The sequence below is a fragment of the Corapipo altera genome, unplaced genomic scaffold, assembly GCF_003945725.1.
Source record: "Corapipo altera isolate COAL_440 unplaced genomic scaffold, ASM394572v1 46, whole genome shotgun sequence".
Taxonomy (NCBI): Eukaryota; Metazoa; Chordata; class Aves; order Passeriformes; family Pipridae; genus Corapipo; species Corapipo altera.
The window spans coordinates 13,709,509-13,729,727 of record NW_020884883.1 but is presented as its reverse complement, the minus strand read 5'-3'; the positions used below and the strand labels follow the sequence as shown (position 1 = coordinate 13,729,727).

Sequence of the window (20,219 nt, the reverse complement as noted above, 5' to 3'; positions counted from 1 at the left end):
GGAGAAGGAAATACATCAGCTACAACAATGAAGCATTGGTGTCTAGTCAATTTTTATTTATTTGTACCTTCCTGAATTTAACAGACCAATCCGAGGTTCCTGTGCTGTCAACACCTTCCCCAGCAGGATTACAAGGAGGGCAAAACTAACAAAACTCACCAGTTTTGTAGCACCTGTGATACTGCAGGGCAAAGGGAGAGTCTTGTCACATTTCTCCCCACGCTGTTACCTTCTTAGAGGTTCAAGGAGATGGAGGTCTGCTTAGGATAGAACAAAGGTCCTCCTAACTTGTGGGAGTTTTTAGGTTATGTTTTGCATGGGCAGCTGATGAGAGTTAAGTCCCTGAGTCACTGGTGGATCATGCTCGTACATAATCACAGTGCAGTGAGTGCCTCACACACAGCAGGTGACACAGTGCCTCTCTTGCCTATGTCTTGTCTGTGGGCCGTGCTGGTGGTACATCCTTCCTGTTGTGTTTTGTCTGGTAGATTTGCTCCTTTGCTTAAAACAGCTGGTCATTTTCCTGTTTTGTGCTTGTTCTTCATTTATAATTGGCAAATGGCTTATTACTCTCATGCTTATGCTGCTTTATATTTACTGCAGTCATAGTCCCTCTGTTTTCTGTTGCTGATCAGCATTAAGCTGTGTGACACGTGGGTTATGAGATGCACCTTCACAGAAAACCTTGTGCAGATTACTAGCATATTTTTTCTAAATTAGTAATGACCCTTGCTTTTGTATCCATACAGTATGTGCTGGTTCTCTGCAATTCTATTGGCACGCCCTTGGACCCAAAATATATTGATGTTGGTAAGCAACTGGCAATAGTCTTATTCTGTTGGCTTTTTTTCTAGTCTTTATAGTTAATTTCCTATGCAAGTCTCTTTTTCAATGATATAATCACTGTGTGTTAACACCACTTCCATTCAAATATTGTGACCTTGTGTTCTGTATGTAGTTGTAACTATGATTTTATATTGGCTTCTCCCTTCTGCTTGGAATCTCTCTAAGTAAAATAAACATGTAATCAGGAGTTCCCATTTTGTGAACTGTAATTTATGTTGGAAATAACCTCTTAATTACTCTGTTAATAAAAACAGTGGCTCATAAAACTAGTCATATTCCTTGTAAAATTGACTACACTTAAAAAATTGTTACTTTTCCTTTTTTTTTTGGATGCATGTTTTTGATGATTCCAGTTTTCCTTCACAACAGTGTAATTCAACTCCCTTTTAGGAAAAGGTACTTTGAAGAGGGTCTAGTTTATCAGAGCAAGTGAAATAATTTGATCTGGACTTTAATTTAAAATTAACTTGTTGCTGCTTCCCAAATTCTTGTGTTTCAGTGTTGTTAATATCTTTTCCTTATCTTCCTCACAATAGTTTTATCTAAATAGTTTCAGATTATAAATTAAAATTCAATTTAAAAAACCTCCAGTGGATTATAACAGGAGTATGAATCCTAGGGCTGAATTCCAGGCTTTCATTACTGCTTGTTTGCTGCAGGTGTGGTGCAGAACATTGCCAAGTAATTGCAAACCACTGTTTTCTGGGAATTTTGCTTGAGGATAAAGATCATTGATTTTTTTTTTTTTTTCTCTTTAAATAGATGAGGGAAATGTGGACAAACTGAAAAATTAATGAGCTTTTTGATTCAGGAATCCACATTTGTTTGTTCTGAGTTTTGCTTTATTTTTGATTTGTTATCCAAATAGGTCTGAATTTGGATTCAGAATAGACACTGTGAACCCCATTTGCACTTTTCGTTTCGAAGCTTGATTCATTGAGTAACTCTTCTGTTTTGTTGAAAGGCTAAATAATTTGTAATGAAGGTTTAGCAAAAATATTTATTTGCTTTTGAATGAGAGAGGGGAGTCTAGTTATTTAAATGAAAAGTATGCACTTATTTTTAGTTTTTGAACCTCTTAACAAAGTGATGGTAAGTAGAAGGGGTATTTGGCAGTAGACATCTAATGTGATCCCACTATGTTGGAAAGGTGGGATGCACTGTACCCTCTGCTGTGATCAGTCATGTGGCACTTTGTGAGCACACTAAAGTCCTTAGGGAAAAAAATTAGTCTCTATGCATCTGATACAGTACAGGAGAATAGGCATACTGGAACAGGTTATGGATAAAACAAGTGTTTATTGTAAACCTGGAAGAATTGCTCCCCTCTCATTTTATTAATGTAAAGGTGTCTACTTAATATGTGCATATAGCTTTGGAACTTACATGCTCTGATTCTGCAGAAATTAGGTTTAATTTTTAATGAAACCAAAACAAAATCTTTTCTTTGCCTTTGCCAAAAAGGGGTGTAGCCATTATGATAGGAAACCTCAAAGTTTTTCAAGTGTCAATTACCTTCTAGACCCATTGTTTCATCTTCTCTGCAAAATGAAACTCTTTTGTCTAAGTTAATGTCATCAGAGAAGTTAGCTCCAAGCCACAGTGCTAATACTTGGTTTTAATATTAAACAACCAACAGCCATTCTGTCTGATAAAATAGGTGGAAAAAGTTTTAGTAAGATAGAAATGTTAAGGAAAGTAAGGTGAAGAATTATTAGACAAAGAAGTAACAACAATTCACAGAAAAATATAAGTAGGGAAAAAAAATCAACCAAAGACTAGAAATAGTTGAGATCATAAAGATGATTATTCTCCTTAACCAGTGCTTCTAAACAGTTTTATTCCTTATTATATATTAACTAAGTTTGTAAGTTTGTAAGTGTCATTTGCTAATGTTCAGTCTTTCAGTAATAGCAGCAGGAAATCAACTGTAGTCTCATATATATATATATGGTGAAATTCATGCCTTATACTGCAGATCATAATTAACATGAAAAGTATCCTGTCCTGATAAATGAGTTTGATTCCTTTGTCCTCTGGAATGTGTATGAAATGTTGTGGAAGATTTTAGTCTTGTAATTTCTGTTGGTGTCAGTTTGATGTCCTCTTGCCACCTTTCACAACAGAGGTGGCACATCAGAATCTTAAGGAATAAAGTGTCCAGGAAATTCAACACCAAAAATTTTATAATGAATGGAGGGGAAAAAACCCCAAACAACCAACCCAAAGTCCCCAAAAACATCCCTCCTGGTGAAAGTAAAAACCCAAGCCCCAAACCTGAGCACTGAAGTAAGATGATGTGGTGGATGATAGTGGTGTGGTTGGGTGTCTGTTGTGTCCCCCCTGTCCTGTATGTGCCTACCAGTTTCCAGAACATAATTGGCAGGTGGGATTGGGGTGGTGGGAGGAGGATTCAGGGACTTAGAGGGAGTAGTTTGTCCCATTTCTACAGCTGACATCTAAAATAAGTTCAGTGAATCATTCATAAAGGGGTCTTTTTGCTCTTTGTTGGGTACAAAGAAGCCCAGGGCAGACAGCTCATCTGTCAGAGATGTCTAAAATTAGGTGAGATGAATCCCACTCAGACAGTCAAAATTAGCTTTGCATGGACACCTCTACCTCTGCATGTAAACTTTTTGCTTGGCATTTTTCTAGTGTTCTGTTTATGTGAGCTCTCTGAATCTATCTGTGATAGTTTTATTTATATTATGAACAAAAGTATCCATTTCTTTATGATTCTTCTACTATGACCCATCTCCTACAGCTGCTTGTAAAAGAATCTTCTCCAGTGAAGGCAGTTATGATGCTATTTAATTGAAAAATGCTGCTGTTATTCCAGCTGCATTTGAATTGTCCTGAAGAGATTAAACGATCTGGAAAAAGCTTCTCTTCCTTTAGCATAACTAAGCTTTCTGCAGTCTCCTGCTGTTCCCTCCAGTGTCTGAGGACCAGTTGAGTGCATGGATTTGCAATGCTCTTCCCTAGTGTGAGTTCACTTGTGAAAATGCTGGGCATTATAGCCTTCAGCCTCATAGATGGGCAAATACCAGAGGTTGGGAATATTTGCATTTTTCAGTCCTGAAAATTTTCTGTAGCCTCAGTAGTTCAAGCATTACAAGCAAGTCTTTCATTGCTGTTTAGTAAACACAGACAAAGATTCAACCTTTTTTTTTTTTTTAATATATGCATCCTACAAGACTGCTTTAAAGCTTGCCTACCAAAATTACAGAAGAGATTGAAGGTAAAAGTGAAAAGCAAACACCTTTAAATGCAGCAATTTTGAGCACGTTGTGCTGGCTTCACCATAGTTACTTTCCTTTTCTTGTAACATTTGAAGATACAACTTTATAGAACAATTTGAAATATTTATAATGTATGGTCAGTTTGTGTGAGGGGTTGACAGCTGTACATAATCAAGGTCTTTTTGTACAGTATATCATGCTGTTTAACACAGTTGGAGCTTCTTGGCAGTAGGATGTGTAATTGTTCCTTTGACAGCATGCTGAACTTAAGCAGCTGTCTGGCCTTGCTGAGGTCAATAGAGAGAGAAGACCTTGTAAAACCTTAAGGACAGACGACCTTCCCAAAGTTCATGTAAGATTCCAGTAGGTACATAATTTCTAACAAAATCATTAGCTTTTTGTCCTGTTTATGAATGAGAAAAATCAGCATTGAATTAATTTTCAGATCAGAGTAACCATTAATAGTTTAAGATATAAGCAGTACAAAAGTAAAATTACATATCTATTACTCAAGTGTTATTGACTTGTGAAAAAATGTATCACCTGTTTGTTAAATTCTTTTTTTCCTCTCCTTTCTACCAATACAGTTTTTCAACTTTCTTTTAGTAAAGCAATAAATTGTTGCATAAATTCTGTCCATAAAATAATTTGCTTAGGTAACTTTTGTTTTGAACTCATGTTCTTGTTTCAGACTTCTAAGTGCCATCTTTCAGAGTGGCTTAAATACAACTTAGGTTATCATTTTCTTTGATTTTCATAAATACTTATGAAAAATGCTTTCTCATGCTGTAGGATGTCCTCAACAAGCCACTTGGTATCTGTGTGCTCCTTCCTGTTCTTGAGTGGGTGCCCTTCTCTGCCACAAGTCTAAACTCTGACTGGCTGTAATTACTGCAATTTGAACACACACCATCTTTGGTTTTTAGCAGAGTGCCCCTTGTTGGAACAGCAATCACCTGGTGCTCTCCTGAGCATAAAGGGTTTAGTCCTCTTCGAGATTTTGGTGCTGTGCTCTTGGGCAAAGCCTCTTGGGCTTTGTCCTGGCAGGAAATCGATAGTGGAGAAAAAAGATTGCTCATTTAGGGATGCTAAGTAGCTGACAGGATATTTGAATAATGCATCTGAGAATGTGTGTTAAGGCACAACTTGTACGAATTGTCAATTTATAATATTTTATAATGTTCCAACAAAGTGCTATTAATTTCCTAATGAATTGTGACATTGTGCAATGTTTGATTCACCCCCAGGAGATGCAAATCTTAGGTTGTTGGGCTCTATGCCAGTAGTTCAAGAAAGGCTCAAAAGAAGAAGTGCTTATTTCCTACATTCTGTTGAATGTTTAATTATGTCATTAGCTTTTTAATGTTTACTTCTGCTAACAGTGACAAAAAAGGATTAATCAGTCATTATCTGATGAAGGGCCATCACTTCAACTTTCTTTAGACATTGATGGATGGTTACACTTTCAGGCTGTTCCTCATATTGCTTTTTATTTTGTCCAAAGGCATTTTTCTTCCTGTGCTTCCTGTGCCTTGTGTTTGAGGTCCTTCACAATAGCTCATGTTTGCTAGCCCATAAATTAGTCTTTTCTTCATTGTCTAGCATTATTGCATTCCATCCCACTCTGGTACAAAAATTAACCAACACAGTTTCTTCTGTGCTTGTTTCACAGGCTTACAGGCTTTCTGTTGAAGTCCTTTGATGAATAACTAAATATAAACTACAGAAGGTTAAATATCTTGTTATATAATATCTTTTTAATGGAAACACAACAGATGGTATCTGTTAAGAAAAGGTCACTCAGGCTGGATTATATCATCTTCTTACATGTGCTTAGGAGCACTGACACAGGGAAGTGTTATCTTTCAAGTTTGCCTTAGTACCCAGTGAAATTCATACAACAGCCTGACCAACATACAGGTGGATTAAAGGCAGAGAGCTGGAGTTGTGCCCAGATGTCTTGCCTCCCTCCTGGATGCCTTGAAAAGGGTGACTGAGCTACATGTGAAACAGCACTTGAATTGCTGTTACTTAAAGTTGAACCCTTTAATGTAAATTATAACTGATTTTGAGTATTTCTTTGTGTTCTGTAAACTGTGTTTGTTCATGAGTTGTCTCACATGCGGTTCAGTTGTCCCAGCTGCCGCCTGACATTTTCTTCTATTTGTGAGCCAACACTTCTAGAGACATTTGAATCAAGCTCTAAAATTAGGTAGATTTTCTTGATTAGACTAAGTTCATTCCTAAGTTTCTCAGGAACAGCCTGTATCAGACTTGTATGAAAACAACAGTTTAGCATTGTGTCTGTCTGTCAGATTGCTTCCTTTCCATCAGATTTGGGTGGGATGACTTGCCTGTCTTGTGTTTGTGTATCCCATTTTGTATATTAGAAAGTATCTCAGCTTTTTCATGTGGCACAGTAACGTAGTCATGCATAAAGTTTGTTTTCCATTTACTATTTTTATAAGATCAGACATGAAAGCAGGTGTTTTCTTACAGTTTTGAAGTGAGATGGAGTGTGTGTAGATGAAATGCAGACATTGTGGAAGGTCAGTTGAGATTCCTGGATATGTAAGAAGTAAAGCTTCTTTCCTTCAGGGAGGAGGTTTTATGAAGGAACAGTGAAGAGAAATGAGGTGAGAAGAGAAAGAAGGTCCAGAGAAAACTTACAGGGCAGTTGTTTCACATGTTGGAGTTGTTTTGATGGGGATGGTATGTTTAATACTTTTCAGTATTTGATCACTGAAAAGTAAGGCACCTGTTTAAATGTTTTCCATACATATTTTCAAGGTCTGAAAATTAAGTATTGTCTTAGTACTGAAGCTGGCTATCTGCAAATCAGCAGGAAGAGTTAGACTATCTCAGAAGTCTACATTTAGCATGGAAAGCTGCTATGCAGTGAAAGTGCTGAGCAGAAGAGTACCCAAATATCTTGCCTCCTTCAGACTTTAGGTGCTTGCATTTCTGTCTGATTAACAGTCAGAGCACAGATTCTGTGAAGGGCACTGATGCTCAAGTGAGCAGCACTGGCTGCTAAAACCAGTGCTGCTGTATAAGTTGGTAATATTTCTCTACACTAAAGGAAACTAAGTAGTTAAACCAGCTGTCCTGAAAGGGGTTCTAGATCTTCCTCAGCCTGAGGGAATTGAAATGAGCATCTTTCCTTTCCTAGGAGAGGAGAAATCCCATTACTTCCTTCTCTGCCCCAGCAGCAGCCTAAACTTGTAGTGGCTGGGGGCATCCTTCCCTTGTGTTGAATCTGTGCTGTTATGCAGTCAAGGAGGAGAACATTTTAGGAGCAGAGTGGTAGTCTGAAGGGGTTAATAGTGGGTCTGTTAGCTCCCAGGATGAAGATATCAACTGGGCAAACTTTTGGGTGTACCCTTGATGATAAGGAAGTCAGTACTCAGCCCTGATGGAGAAAACAAAGGCAGACTGTAAAGTTGGTAGGCCTAGGATGTGGGAACTCCAATAAGGCCTTGAGCTTTGCCAAATGTATTGCCCATAGAACCTAGCCAATGAAAACGCTGTTGCTTGCTTACCTAAAATAAGGATACTGCTTGCTGCTAGCAAGGGGTATAAAAAAGCAGATGAGAAAATAAAGACAGAAGACATCTTTTCCGTACAAAACTGACTCCTCGTATCTTTATCGGCCATCACGACTCTACACTGACAGTAGCCCAGTGATGAAGGCTCTCTGGTGAAAAGGCAGACTGGAATACTTTCAGTTGGAAGGGACTGACTCACCAATCCAGTTCAGGACCACTCCAGGGCTGACCAAAAGCATATTGTTAAGGGCATTGTCCAAATGCCTCTTAAACACTGAGAGGCTTGGGGAACTGACCACCTCTCTAGGAAGCTTGTTCCAATGTGTGACTACCTTCTCTGTAAAGAAGTGTTTCCTAGTGTCCAGTCTAGACTTGGATTTTAGTTTCTTTTTCAACAGATTTTTCTGTTTGTATTTTTTTGTGTTTTCTTGTTCAATGACTGACCAGTATAAAATGCTAAAGCAATTCTAGAAAAAATCATGTCTTCTATGCAATTGTTTAAGTTATACAGGCAGTTTTGTAAAACCATCAGTTCCCACATGTAGATACTGCTCTTCCAGATGTGGTTTGAATGGATCTGATCCTGATGATTGTGTCTGTGTGCTGTGTATCCCTGGGATTTCACATTTGGCTTAAATCCAATCATCGCTGAGCCCGCTGTTGCAAAGAAGGGAGGGCCCTGCCCTCCATACTGGCTGCTCATTCCTGCCTGCTCCAGAATTTGTGATTTTCTCTTTAATCCAACTTAAACTAATCTTTTATTTATTTAATTTTGAGGTCAGTTAGATGAATGAACTGACCCAACTTACTCTGTTGTCAAGCTGCTCCTAGAGCTGCTATAAAAGAAGTGGCAGGGAAATGTGTCAGGGGTTGGTGTATGTGTGTTTTTTTGACAATCACAGTCAGTTTAAGTCAGACGTGTTCATAAAATGCCTAACTTATTGCATTCCCTGGATAAAGCATGGATGCTTTGCCATCTTATTTCTAGATCACTGTTATGACCCACCCTAGAAAAAGGGGAGGGGGTAACCCAGGTTCTTATCAGTAATTCCCTTGGGGTGGATTAGAGTGAAACGACTGAATAATCGGTGTCTGAAAACATATACAGGTAGGGTTTATTTTAACAATTTTGTTTGAATAGGTATGTTAGCATTTTGGGTGTTGTCATCTATATTATCTATCATAGGGATAACCCCTGGGGGGAAAATGCATAAGGGAGGCAAAGGAAAGACAGGATAAGGGTAAGGGAGAGTAAGGGAAAGAAAAGCTGAGAGTGGACAGATGTATATAGTCACCACCCACGGGGTCCAGCGATGAAACTTGGTAGTTGCAGCTTCCATGTCTGTCAGTTGAAGTGGTGGCCTTGATCCGTTGGAGGTGAAGGGGGGAAGCCCCACACTCTAAGAAGTTATGAGTTGTTATATCCATGGTCACTGTCACAGGCCATGCCATGAGCCTCCAACATCTCCTGGGTCTGTACTGAGTTCCGTGAGGGGCCTGGCCAAAGGGTTTTTCCTGCCTTTCAAGATTGGCAGAGGGGGAGGTGGGCTTTGATGGGCCATCAGAGGTATAATGCAAAAGTCCTGCAGAAGCCTGCAAAAGTCCCTTGGTAATCCTAGAATGCATAAATCATTAACCGTTTCAGTCTCTGACAATCACAACAGACCTTATGTGAACGTCCTTTTTCCTGGATTGGGGTATTTTAAGCTGTGCACAAATGAGTAAGTTTAGGCTCCGTGGAAGCTGCAGGTCAAATGGGAAGTCACCTGATGAGTGTGAGGAATGCCCATGGCTTTCAGGTGTGGGCCTGGTTTAGCATTGTCTTGGGCTACAAGTGCTTAAATGTTGACTGAGTCCCAATATGAGGCTTAGTACAAAAATTTAGTGATTTCAGCAAACCTTATTCCCACTCAAGTCAGAAGATTTTGATGTTTCATTTTTAAAGGATAAAAGCATAATTGTTACAGCACCTATGGCTACAAGTTAATAAAAGAAGAGAACAAATATGTAGGATTTTTTAATACTGTTGATGAAACAGGAGACTGTACCCTTCAGTTTGGATGTGACTAATTATTGAATGTGTTGTAAGTACATTAAATACACTGAGTTGCATATAATGTAAACAACTGTGCTGCTCACATGTTAAGCATCATCACTAAGCCTTCTTACCCAGTATTCACAGTTTTACTGAAAAGTATTCTGCGGCCGTCGGGTAGCTTATATAATCCTCTTGGTTTCAAAGAAATAAAATCTGTTCAACCAATCTTCCCCCATCTGTCTCTTGTAGCACTGCTCTCCTTTATGGCAGGCTTATAGCTCCCTCCAGAGTTCTGTTCTGTGCTAAAATACAGAAAAAAAGATCCCACGGTAAAAGAATTGTATTTTGTGCTCACATCATGTTATCTGTATGACTCAGTGTTCCCCCACCAGGCTGGGCCATACAATTCTTATGAATTTGCCTGGCTTGTTTTGGTAGCATAATGATTTGCTTGTAGAATATGATGGCACTGGGGGATTTACTTACTAGGTTTCTTCATTCTTCTATGCCTTCTTATGTGCATTCACTGGTTTTCAGAAAGATGAAACAAAGGATTGTAAAAAGGAAAAATAACAAGACAGTGTATTATAAAGAATATTGTAATGCTTTGTGTGCATATATATATTTATGTATATTTGGTCACTGAACATGGACATCAGGAATGAGATACTCAGTTTATGCACATGTTCTAAGTGGGCTTAGGGCTGAAGTAAAGAAAATACCCTGCATTCCTACAGTGTAATCTTTGGATATAATAAAGTAAGACTAAGCATACACTCTGCTAAATATTTAATTTGCTGCCATTCAGAAAAAGAATTAATATTTGGCCCAGCTATTAACTAAGATACAAATAGTATTTCTAGGTCTCGTCTAATTTAAAATTTACAAACTGTTTTTAAGTGGTGCTGATCAAAGAATCTCTTCTAGACTATCAACTTCTGAGTAGCGCTTCTTTTATTTACATTTGAATAATTACAAATATGTCAGATATGGAGGTATGTTATAGATCTTGTAAAGACATTCAAGGTGTTCCTGAAGCGGTCATTAACCTGAAAGTTTGTCTATATGTATTTGATGTTTTCCACATTAGCACATGGAAATCTGCTGAAATAATAGGGGGAAAAGTGTTAATTGTAAAATCAGAACTCATGAGGATTTTCTCTCTTCTTCTGCAAAAGGCCACAAGGCCCCTGTGAAACTTCTTAGCAGTTAACAAGTGCTTGCCACTCTAAATTTGCAACCCTTTGGGTTTCATGACAGAGCCATTGTTTGTCACGATGACCAAAACACATGTGATAGCAGCTTCCAGAGGAGCGTTTTACATCTGGCAGTACCGTGTGGCCAAGAGGCTCACAGCAATGGAAATCAATCAGGTAGCACGGACCAGGAAAGAAGGCAGAGAAAGGTTTGTCTTCAGGCTTTGTCATTTTTCTTCCTTTGCTCTGGTGTTATTGATAAAGGTGGACTCTCCCATGCCTAAAATACAAACTCTTCTCATTTTTCTAATCAGATTTGTTGACTTGTAGGCTTGTAAGATTAAATACTATTTTTTCATAACAAATGTGTGTTTGTTATCCAAATTTCTTAGACATTTTTGGATTAGTTCCTGTTCAGTGTCTCCATTTGCTCTCTGCGTGCTTCTCTGAGGGAGCTGTGTCTCTTCATGCCTTTTTACCCTTCCCCTTTTTCTCCTCCATGCTCTTTGTTTCCAGGCAGCTATATTCCCTCTGATAACTTTAACTCCTTCTCATGTGTCAGACAGAACATAGTCTGTCCAGCTGGTTCTTCTCTAAATACACTTGTGTCTGATTGTGGCTTTGACAACTAATCCTGTATGGACTTTTATCCTCTCAAACTAAACAAGCCAAAATCAACATCATTCTGCGTCCAAAATATTTCCTTCCCAGGTGCTCATTTCTAGCATTAAATTTTCTGACACCTCCACAAGCTTTCAACTTTGTTATGGTTTCCTTTTGTGTTATTTTTTGTGTTCTTCCATAGAGATTCTGTAAAATCTACCATTTCCTGTCACCATATATCTATAATAATGAATAATTATTTGTACATGGTGTAATAACTTCCATTGTTGTAGGACCTGAATGTCCTAGCCTTGGACAAGATTGTAAATTTGGTAAAATATTGGGGAAAGTAAATAGTTGTAATTCAGCCTTAATGATGATTTTAGCATTCTAAAATCTATCCCAATGCTACTTTTTAAGGCAAAAGAGAAGTTATGATGAAGTACTGAATAACACAGTAATACATAAGTTTTGTGGCTATGAAGGCAAAGCTCTTCATAAGTATAGAGAAGAGCCTGGTGAAATATGGAAGTGCATGTTTGAAGGTGGTTGATGGTTTGCTGCAGAATGAAAATTCTCAGATCACATGGGAATGGACCAACAGGGGCTGTGAAAGTAAAAGCAATCACCATATCTTTATATCAATTGAAAGCAGGATTATCAATGGGAATACTATGGGAACATAAGAACAGGCATAGCTTTTGTTCTCTTCTCCAATTCCAATGGTTTCTTCTCCAAGGATTGGAGATAGCTTTATACTACCAAAAATGATCCTCTATTTGGACTTGTTTTTTCTACAGGATCTATCATATTGATGACACCTCTTCAGGATCTGGAGATGGACGCCTTGATTACAGCAGAGCTATTGAAGTGGGTGATGTTTTTAACTAGTTTATTGTGGTGTCACTGGCAGCTCGAAAGAGCAGTAGTTAGCTTTATTTATTTTCATAGATTTTCATTAGTAGAAGTGGTTGTACTTAAACTTATTTTTCATTCTTTTTTTGCATACATGTTATGTTTCTTCCTTCTGGTTTGTGCTGTTACTGTGTCATTAAATATTACTGGAAATATACAGTGAATTGTAGGGAATGTGAAAAAAGTATATTCTGGGGTGCAGTACGTAGATACCTGCTGTCTTCGTGGTCAGAAGCAGCTCCTCTTCCACAAAATACAGGCTTGTTGAAACTCAATAACCCTTGTAATCTTTTCTAGTATTTTTGGCCATTTTCACTTTATGTGGTGTGTGAGTGCTGGCTATACCTACAAATATACTTGAAATTAATTAGGGACCTCACAAGTCAGAGATAGTTGCCTTCCTGTGTTTTCTGTTAAACACCTGTTATATTTTGTGTTTCTTATTTTTCTGGAGGAGGAGCAGGAGAAGAAAGGAAGCTGTTAATATTATTGGCATGATTCCCATAACAAAGGCTAGTAATATCATAAACCCATCCATACACTGTATGCTGGCAAGGTTTGATATCCCCTTTTCGTGTGGATACTTAGCAACATTCTTGTGTATTTAAATAAACCCTCTTTTTTTTTTTTTTTTCAGCAGGGTATTCTTACCTTTGCAGGAAAACTTGTACTGATATTGCTTGTATACTTTCAGGGAACAAGAGATCCAATTTGTGCAATAACAGCATCTGATAAGATACTACTCGTGGTAAGTTATGTGATTAAAACAACTCTTTATTGCTCCTTGTGCTTGTAAGCATGAGTTTCTTCTGCAGGATGTCATAAGCAGTCATAATTTCAAAGCATTTTTGAATTTAGAACTTATACAGACAAAATCTCTTTCTAAACTTCTCCAGAGATAACTTTAACAGTTTCTTCTGTTAACCTGGGTTATTTCCTTAGGAGGGCTAATTCATGAAGTACTTACAGTTTAGGACTCGTTGCCTGAGTTGATACTTATACATAGGTTTGTTAAAGTCCACGTTAAGACTTAATTCTGTAATGTGAGTTCTGCAAAGTCTCTTCTAGGCTCTATGTTCTAGACAAAAAGATTTATAAAGTTTGTCTATTTACAGATTAATGGTATAATGTATGGTAGTTTGCTATATCCATATTAGTAACTAAGTGAGCAGAACAAAGATAGAAAAAGAACACTGTTTCCTCATGTTATCCACGTTCCAAGAAAGACCTTGGTGTTTTCCCATGTTTCTACTTGAGCTGTTGGTTGTTGTTGTTGTTTGTTATTATATCCTTTGCTGGATTTTACAAAATCAATGGGTCACGAGAAAAAGCATGAATGAAAAAAGTATTATGGTTAGTTGGTAACGATGGGATTCTGTTTGTGCTTGAAGAACAGGAATGAGAAAATGAAATTCAGACAATAATTAATCAGTGTCTTTGGTTAAAAGGAAGGGAATGAGAGGAAATGCCTTTGAGATCAAATCTGGATAGATGTGCTGAAGGTGAATGCATGTTGCATGTCTAATGCTTCTGACCAAATCTGCTTTTTAGTTTATAGGGCATAGAGATGTGAAAAAAATCAAAGATAATACTTCAAGCTGAGGATCTTAGGGGTGGCTTTGGGGGAAGAAAAAAGAAAAAGAAGGAATGAAGTTTAGACTACCTTAAAGTTTAATGTTGACTCATTTCCAGCATAAGAGTTGAACAGTAGGTAAGCAGTAGGTAAACCAAGCTGGATATGTTATTCAGTCTACAGAAACACTATGAGAAAATAGTGGCAGTGACCATTTCAGTCCAGAGATGTCAAACTCCTTTCAGACTGTTGGCCTGATAGTGTCTTGACACAGGGAATAGGTGTGTCATTCAGCAAAATAAAGATAAATCACATCAGTACTTAGATTTGTTTCCTGTTACTCAAGCTTGTGAATAACCAGTGTATTTTACAGCATTTCCTTTTAAAAGTAGCACTGTTTGAGGGGATTTACCAGCATGGGACAAAGATCTTTTGACTATTCTTCTTTTTTGTTATGTAGACCATGTCTGGAAGTTCATAGGGTCTGTTCTGTGGGCTGTATGTGGACTAGAGCTGTTTGTTTTAACATCACTGATATTTAAGCAGATCTGTCAATTGTAGCATCGTGTTTCAATAGCAGAATTCAGAACTTTTAGGGTGATGATACTCCCTCTTTCCACTTACGCTCTGTCACTTATCCAAAAGCTCTTTTGACTAAGACAGCATATAAAGAAAACCATTTTAGAGTTTACTGATGGAAAAATTCTCTTGCTAATCCAGGATCGCTTTTCCCTAGGGAAGAGAATCTGGGACTATTCAGAGATACAGTCTCCCTAGTGTGGCTCTAGTGCAGACCTATCTCCTGAACTGTCGTGCCTATCAGCTGTCTTTGAACTGCAACTCCAGGTAAGTTACAGATCTGCTTCTAACACAGGTATCCAATTTCAAAATAAAGCACTAACATTTGTGAAAATACTAATTCTATGAAATCTATAATTCTATAATAAGTATGTACTAATTTTAATTTAATATGAACTATTAGTTTTATTTGTTATTAATGGTTGCTTAACCGTTTCTTTATTACTAATTATAGACAGTCATCAGGGACTGCTCTGAGACACTTGGTAAAGCTCTCCTATGCTTCATACCCTGTATACATGAAAATATCTTTGTTTTATTAGATGAACCAAGCATAAGCTTCCTGTGATCATGAAATCAGTTGACAAAATTACGTTATAACCTGAAACTTTGTATCTCCAAGACTTCTTTGGATTTCTCTGTCCTTCTAATGTCTGGAAAGTTTGTTCATCCCATATTAATTTTGTTACATGCTGTAACTGGTGGCAATACTTCTAGCAAGCCTGCTTTCTACTGAACAGCTACTGGCTTTCTACTGGCTTTCTACTTTACAGCTATTTTTGGGCAAAAGAGCACACAAGAGTCTTGGGAGAAAAGGCAAAAATATACTGACTAAAGAGAACTTGCAAGACAATTTTAATCACTTCAAAATGACTTTATAATTTCAAAAAAGATTCCTAATGCTTGTGTAGATCTCTTGCCTCTTTAGATATAGTCCAAAAATAGATTGCTTCAGTCAAAAGGTAATGTGATCGAGTCAGAGCCACATTCATTTTGTTCTGAACCGAAGCTGTTCCTTTCCTAAATGACTTTGTGCTAGGGAAGAAGGCTCAGATCCATAAGCTTTTTAAAGTAAATTTTCTAAATTGCTTTTGAAATTTTAATAGGGATTTAGGGTGTCTACCATTCAGTATTTAGAAATGCTTCTAAAATGGCCTTGTAGTAAATACAGGCTTCTATGATTTCCTGAAGACCTCTGTAACTGGAAATTTTCAAATGTAACATTTTAGAAATTGTATTTTTCCCATATTTTAAATGACTTGAAAGATTAATTGGATTATACTTTTTATTGCCTTGAAAAAAACCTAAAGAATACCCTTTGTAGAAATGTAAGAAATCCTGTTTTAGGAATTAACAGTTAACATCACCTAACTGACTTTTTAATTTAATAATCTGCTTCATTGCCTTCTAGTAAATAAGGAAAACAAGTTCTGTTCAGTTGTTAATTTTACTCTTTGTCAAGAAAAGTTTGGCGAGGGGCAGAACCTGTAATTTACTCAACTTGATATCTGATGTACTAAGGATCTTCAAAATGCTGGATGAAAAAATGGGCATATTTCAGAGCCTTTGCAAGGCCAGATCCTCTGTGAACAGATGTTTCCATGTCTCTGGTCTCTGCTGTGCAGATAAATGAAAATCACATGCATCTGTGCTGGTTTTGGCACACGACGGCATCTCATGGAATCTATAGCATTATACTGTGCCAGTTCTGAGAGCTATTTCAGATTTGCAGCCTTGAATAGTGGTTTTTTAGCTGTCTTATTTTTTTATTCCTTTGTTTGTCTGTAGTCGTCTCGCTATCATAGACCTTTCAGGTGTTCTGACTTTCTTTGACTTGGACGTGCGGGCAATAGACAGCACGGGACAGCAGGTCATAGGGGAGCAGCTGAAACTGGAACGCAAAGATGTCTGGGACATGAAATGGGCCAAAGATAACCCAGATTTGTTTGCAATGATGGAGAAAACACGAATGTATGTTTTCAGAAACTTGGATCCAGAGGTAAATATTAACATACATAAACTGTTCATTTTACAAGTTTGCTCATAAGTTAATGGCTCTTTCTTGAATAATAATGTTCTTGTGCTTACCATTCAGTTAGACAAGTGTTTATATGAACTTTCTTCTGGAAATCTCAAAATCTTCCCAAATCTCATGTAGGAATGTTGTTTTGGAACAAATAAGTAAAATGAACTATCAGTCCTGGAAACATAAAAATGCTGTCATATTTTTATAAAACATATGAGATATTTTCAGGAGCATAATGTTTTTGTATGCTTTGGGAAACAAATGCAATTTTAGTAGAGATACTTGTAAAACATGGTTCAGTTGACTCTAAATAATAGGTGTTTATCTCTCTCATAATTTAGTTACAGAAAACATGAGAATTTTTTCTGATGTCTGTGTTTATAGAATTGTCAACAATGTTAATGACTTTAGTATTTGTTTCTTGTTGGAAGTGCAATTAAATCCTAGAGTGGAGATGAATGTATTTATATATATACTTAATAGATTTGATTAGGATTTAATCAGAAAGAATATAAGTTCATTCCTTTGTAACTTATTTAATTTTAAGGAACCTATACAAACATCTGGATATATTTGCAATTTTGAAGATTTAGAAATTAAATCTGTTCTTCTGGATGAAATATTAAAGGTAAGTCTAATTAATTTTATTTTGTAGGAGAAGTTGGTGTCTTGTCTTATTGATTTGAACAGTAGATATCTATGTTGGGTGAAAACAATGGAATAAAAATATGTTTCTTTATCCATTATGTTAGAATCCTGAACATCCTAACAAAGATTACATCATCAATTTTGAGATCCGGTCATTACGAGACAGTCGAGCGTTGATTGAAAAAGTTGGCATTGAGGAATCTTCCCAATTCATAGAAGACAATCCACATCCCAGACTTTGGTAAAATCTTTTATAAGCCAACTTTGTGTAAATTTGTGCTCTTTTGTACTCTTTTACTGTTCAGACAGATCTAGTATGAAATTACAAAACCTCAAATTAAAACCAGCTAAGCAGTATGCACTAAGAATTTATGAATGTTGGAGCACCTGGAATGGCAGGCATGTGGTGTGTGTAGGGTACAGGCTCTGTGCTGTATGAGCCCCAAAATGCAGTGCTCCCTGCTTCTAGGGGTGAATTTAGAGGAAATAATAAAGCTGGCAGAAAGCTAACTGACAGTTGGTTAAATTAAAAATTAAATTTATATATTTGATATTGAACCTGGATGACAAAGCGCTTAAAAAAAAAGGGAACACATCAGAATGATAACAAGGTAAGAGTAGTTTGACTAACCTTGTACCATTTTGGACAGGCCATAAAGGACAGAAATGAGAAGGGCTGGGTGTGTTTATCATGTTATGATGCAGCATCTCAGAAGTAATCTGAGAGTTGGAGACGCTGGCATGCTTAAACTAAACATGGATTTAGCTATTAAAGTTGAAAACCCTGCATGTAAGCAAACATGCAAAGAATAAAGAATCAACCCGGGAAAACAGTAGTTCTGGAAATCTCTTTAATATCCCAAGTCATAAGGGCTGTAAGAGTAAATGCATCAGTAGGTAATTTAATGAAAAGTGAGTAGCAGAACCTAAAACTTCATTGACAAGTTTCTTGATGAATGATCCCAATTCTCTTTAACTCTATGGAGATTGTTTCTTTATCCTTACCTGTCTTTACTAATTTTGGCTTTATTTTGAAGCTAACTGATTGGATGTTTGGCTGTTAATTCTGACAGTTCAGAGGAAAATTAAGAGTTGCTGAAAGACTGGCCAAGGCAGCTTTTTTTAAGTTTGTCCCTAAAAGAATTTCTTCCTATCTAGTTGTGCTTTTGTCTCCAGAATGTTCATTCTGAAAAAAAGGATTTGCTAGCTACATATTGAAAGTTTCTGTAATAATACTGTAGTTTTATTAGCTTGAGTGTGTTGGGTAAAATGTTGGTTTTGTGAATCTTCATTTTGAGCTAGCTGAAGATTTTTGGAGCTTTGAAGTCATCCATGCTTTTTACTATTAGTTTGAAAATCTGTGTCTCAGTAAAAGTTTTATATTGTAAAATCACAAAATACACATCGAATTCTGTTCATCTTGCTCCAAATTTGCCATGAACTTCATTTTTACTATGCAAGAAAACACATGTCACATATTTATAAAGAAGAGATGGATTAGAAGTACTGGATATAAAACAAATACATTCCAGATCAGAACAGGACAGTGCCCTTAATTCTAGAATGCGGCAAACAGGATGATGTGTTTAGTAGATGGATTAAATTTGCCATACTGTTCTTCTCTCGTTTTCTTTGATGTCAGTGATGAGCACTTGATTTGAAGTGATACCAGCCTTCTCAAATTGATTCAGAAATACAGAGTTGGTACTGCCTTAAGCATGGCTTAGGTCACTGAATACAGCAGCAGTATTATTGGTTTTGTCAGTGCCCTGCTGTGCTGCCTTTCTTTCAGTGTCAGTCAACCAGGCTAAATTTAACTAGCCTGATTTTTGCAGAGAATTCTAGAGCTCACTCAAGCACCTGATTGAGGTAGGTTGACCTGCAGGTAGAAGTTCACTATTTGCAGAACTAACCAACGGGGTGGAACCAGTACAAGGTTTCCCAAAGTTCCCTGCTCTCCCAGACTGCCATCCTAACAAGACAAGGAACAGCCAGATGGATCAGAAGGATAATTTATTTGTCGTGGCCAATGTAGTTGGAGGCTTTTAGACTGAGGCTGCCATCAAGATTTAAAGCAATGACAAATGGATAGGTAGACATATCTAAATGGAACTGCATTGAGACCAGCAACTCATTTCATGCAGGACAAGTGTAACACTCAAATCCTGCCCATTCCTCCCAAGCTAGTGTCCATTTGAACAGCTGAAAAAAAGAATATTAGCAATTGCCTGAACATCCTTCCCTGAGAAGGCACTGGACAGGTCACAGAAGGTACTGGGAACAATCATACAACTGTACTAAGATTAGCTAGTAAACAATACAATTGCAATAACTTGAGTGTCTTCTTTAAATAATTACTAGTTAAATGGATCCTCATTTAATTTACTCTGTAGCTGCTTTTCCATCTGTCATGTTTGTTTTTCACACAGGCGTCTCCTGGCTGAAGCTGCTCTTCAGAAGCTGGATCTGCAGATGGCTGAACAAGCTTTCGTGCGTTGCAAAGATTATCAAGGTATTAAATTTGTGAAGTGTCTGGGCAACCTGCAGAGCGAGTCCATGAAGCAAGCAGAAGTGGCAGCCTATTTTACCAGATTTGAAGAAGCTGAAAGAATGTATCTGGATATGGACAGAAGGTAATTGTATGGAATCATCTCAGCAGCAAATAAATAAAGAAAGTCTGAAAAAAAAAAGCATGCCTAAATCAGGAATGGCTGTTTTAGCTCTGAAGAGTCTTTACCAGTTTCTGCAAAGACATAAAAGGATCAAATGGAGAGAATTTTTTTGTATCCATAGATAACCAGTTCTATATGTAAATCAGTGCATTCCAAACTGGTTGCAAAACCTCGGCTGTTCTAGGTAGTGCTGTGTTTCATAGATTTTTTTTCACAAGTATTTTGTCAGTATTTCAACTGGGATTTCAAAACTACAAACAGTCTTAACTAATGTTTAATTTATGTGCTGTTGGTCTTAGCTAGTAGCCAAGTACACATTCTTCCCAATTACAT

The 20,219-nt window shown here is 37.3% G+C and overlaps 1 protein-coding gene across 2 annotated transcripts in view; it reads left to right on the top strand.

Annotated features, from left to right (window-relative positions):
* WDR35 (WD repeat domain 35) overlaps positions 1 to 20,219 on the top strand; it is a 45,112-nt gene that overhangs the window by 15,035 nt on the left and 9,858 nt on the right. For both annotated transcript variants that reach the window (XM_027641088.1, XM_027641089.1), the window contains 9 exons: positions 750 to 810; positions 10,935 to 11,079; positions 12,274 to 12,343; positions 13,083 to 13,136; positions 14,698 to 14,807; positions 16,329 to 16,539; positions 17,114 to 17,194; positions 17,319 to 17,455; positions 19,644 to 19,847. In XM_027641088.1, coding sequence (XP_027496889.1) covers positions 750 to 810; positions 10,935 to 11,079; positions 12,274 to 12,343; positions 13,083 to 13,136; positions 14,698 to 14,807; positions 16,329 to 16,539; positions 17,114 to 17,194; positions 17,319 to 17,455; positions 19,644 to 19,847 — 1,073 coding nt within the window. The remainder of the gene's footprint in view (positions 1 to 749; positions 811 to 10,934; positions 11,080 to 12,273; positions 12,344 to 13,082; positions 13,137 to 14,697; positions 14,808 to 16,328; positions 16,540 to 17,113; positions 17,195 to 17,318; positions 17,456 to 19,643; positions 19,848 to 20,219) is intronic.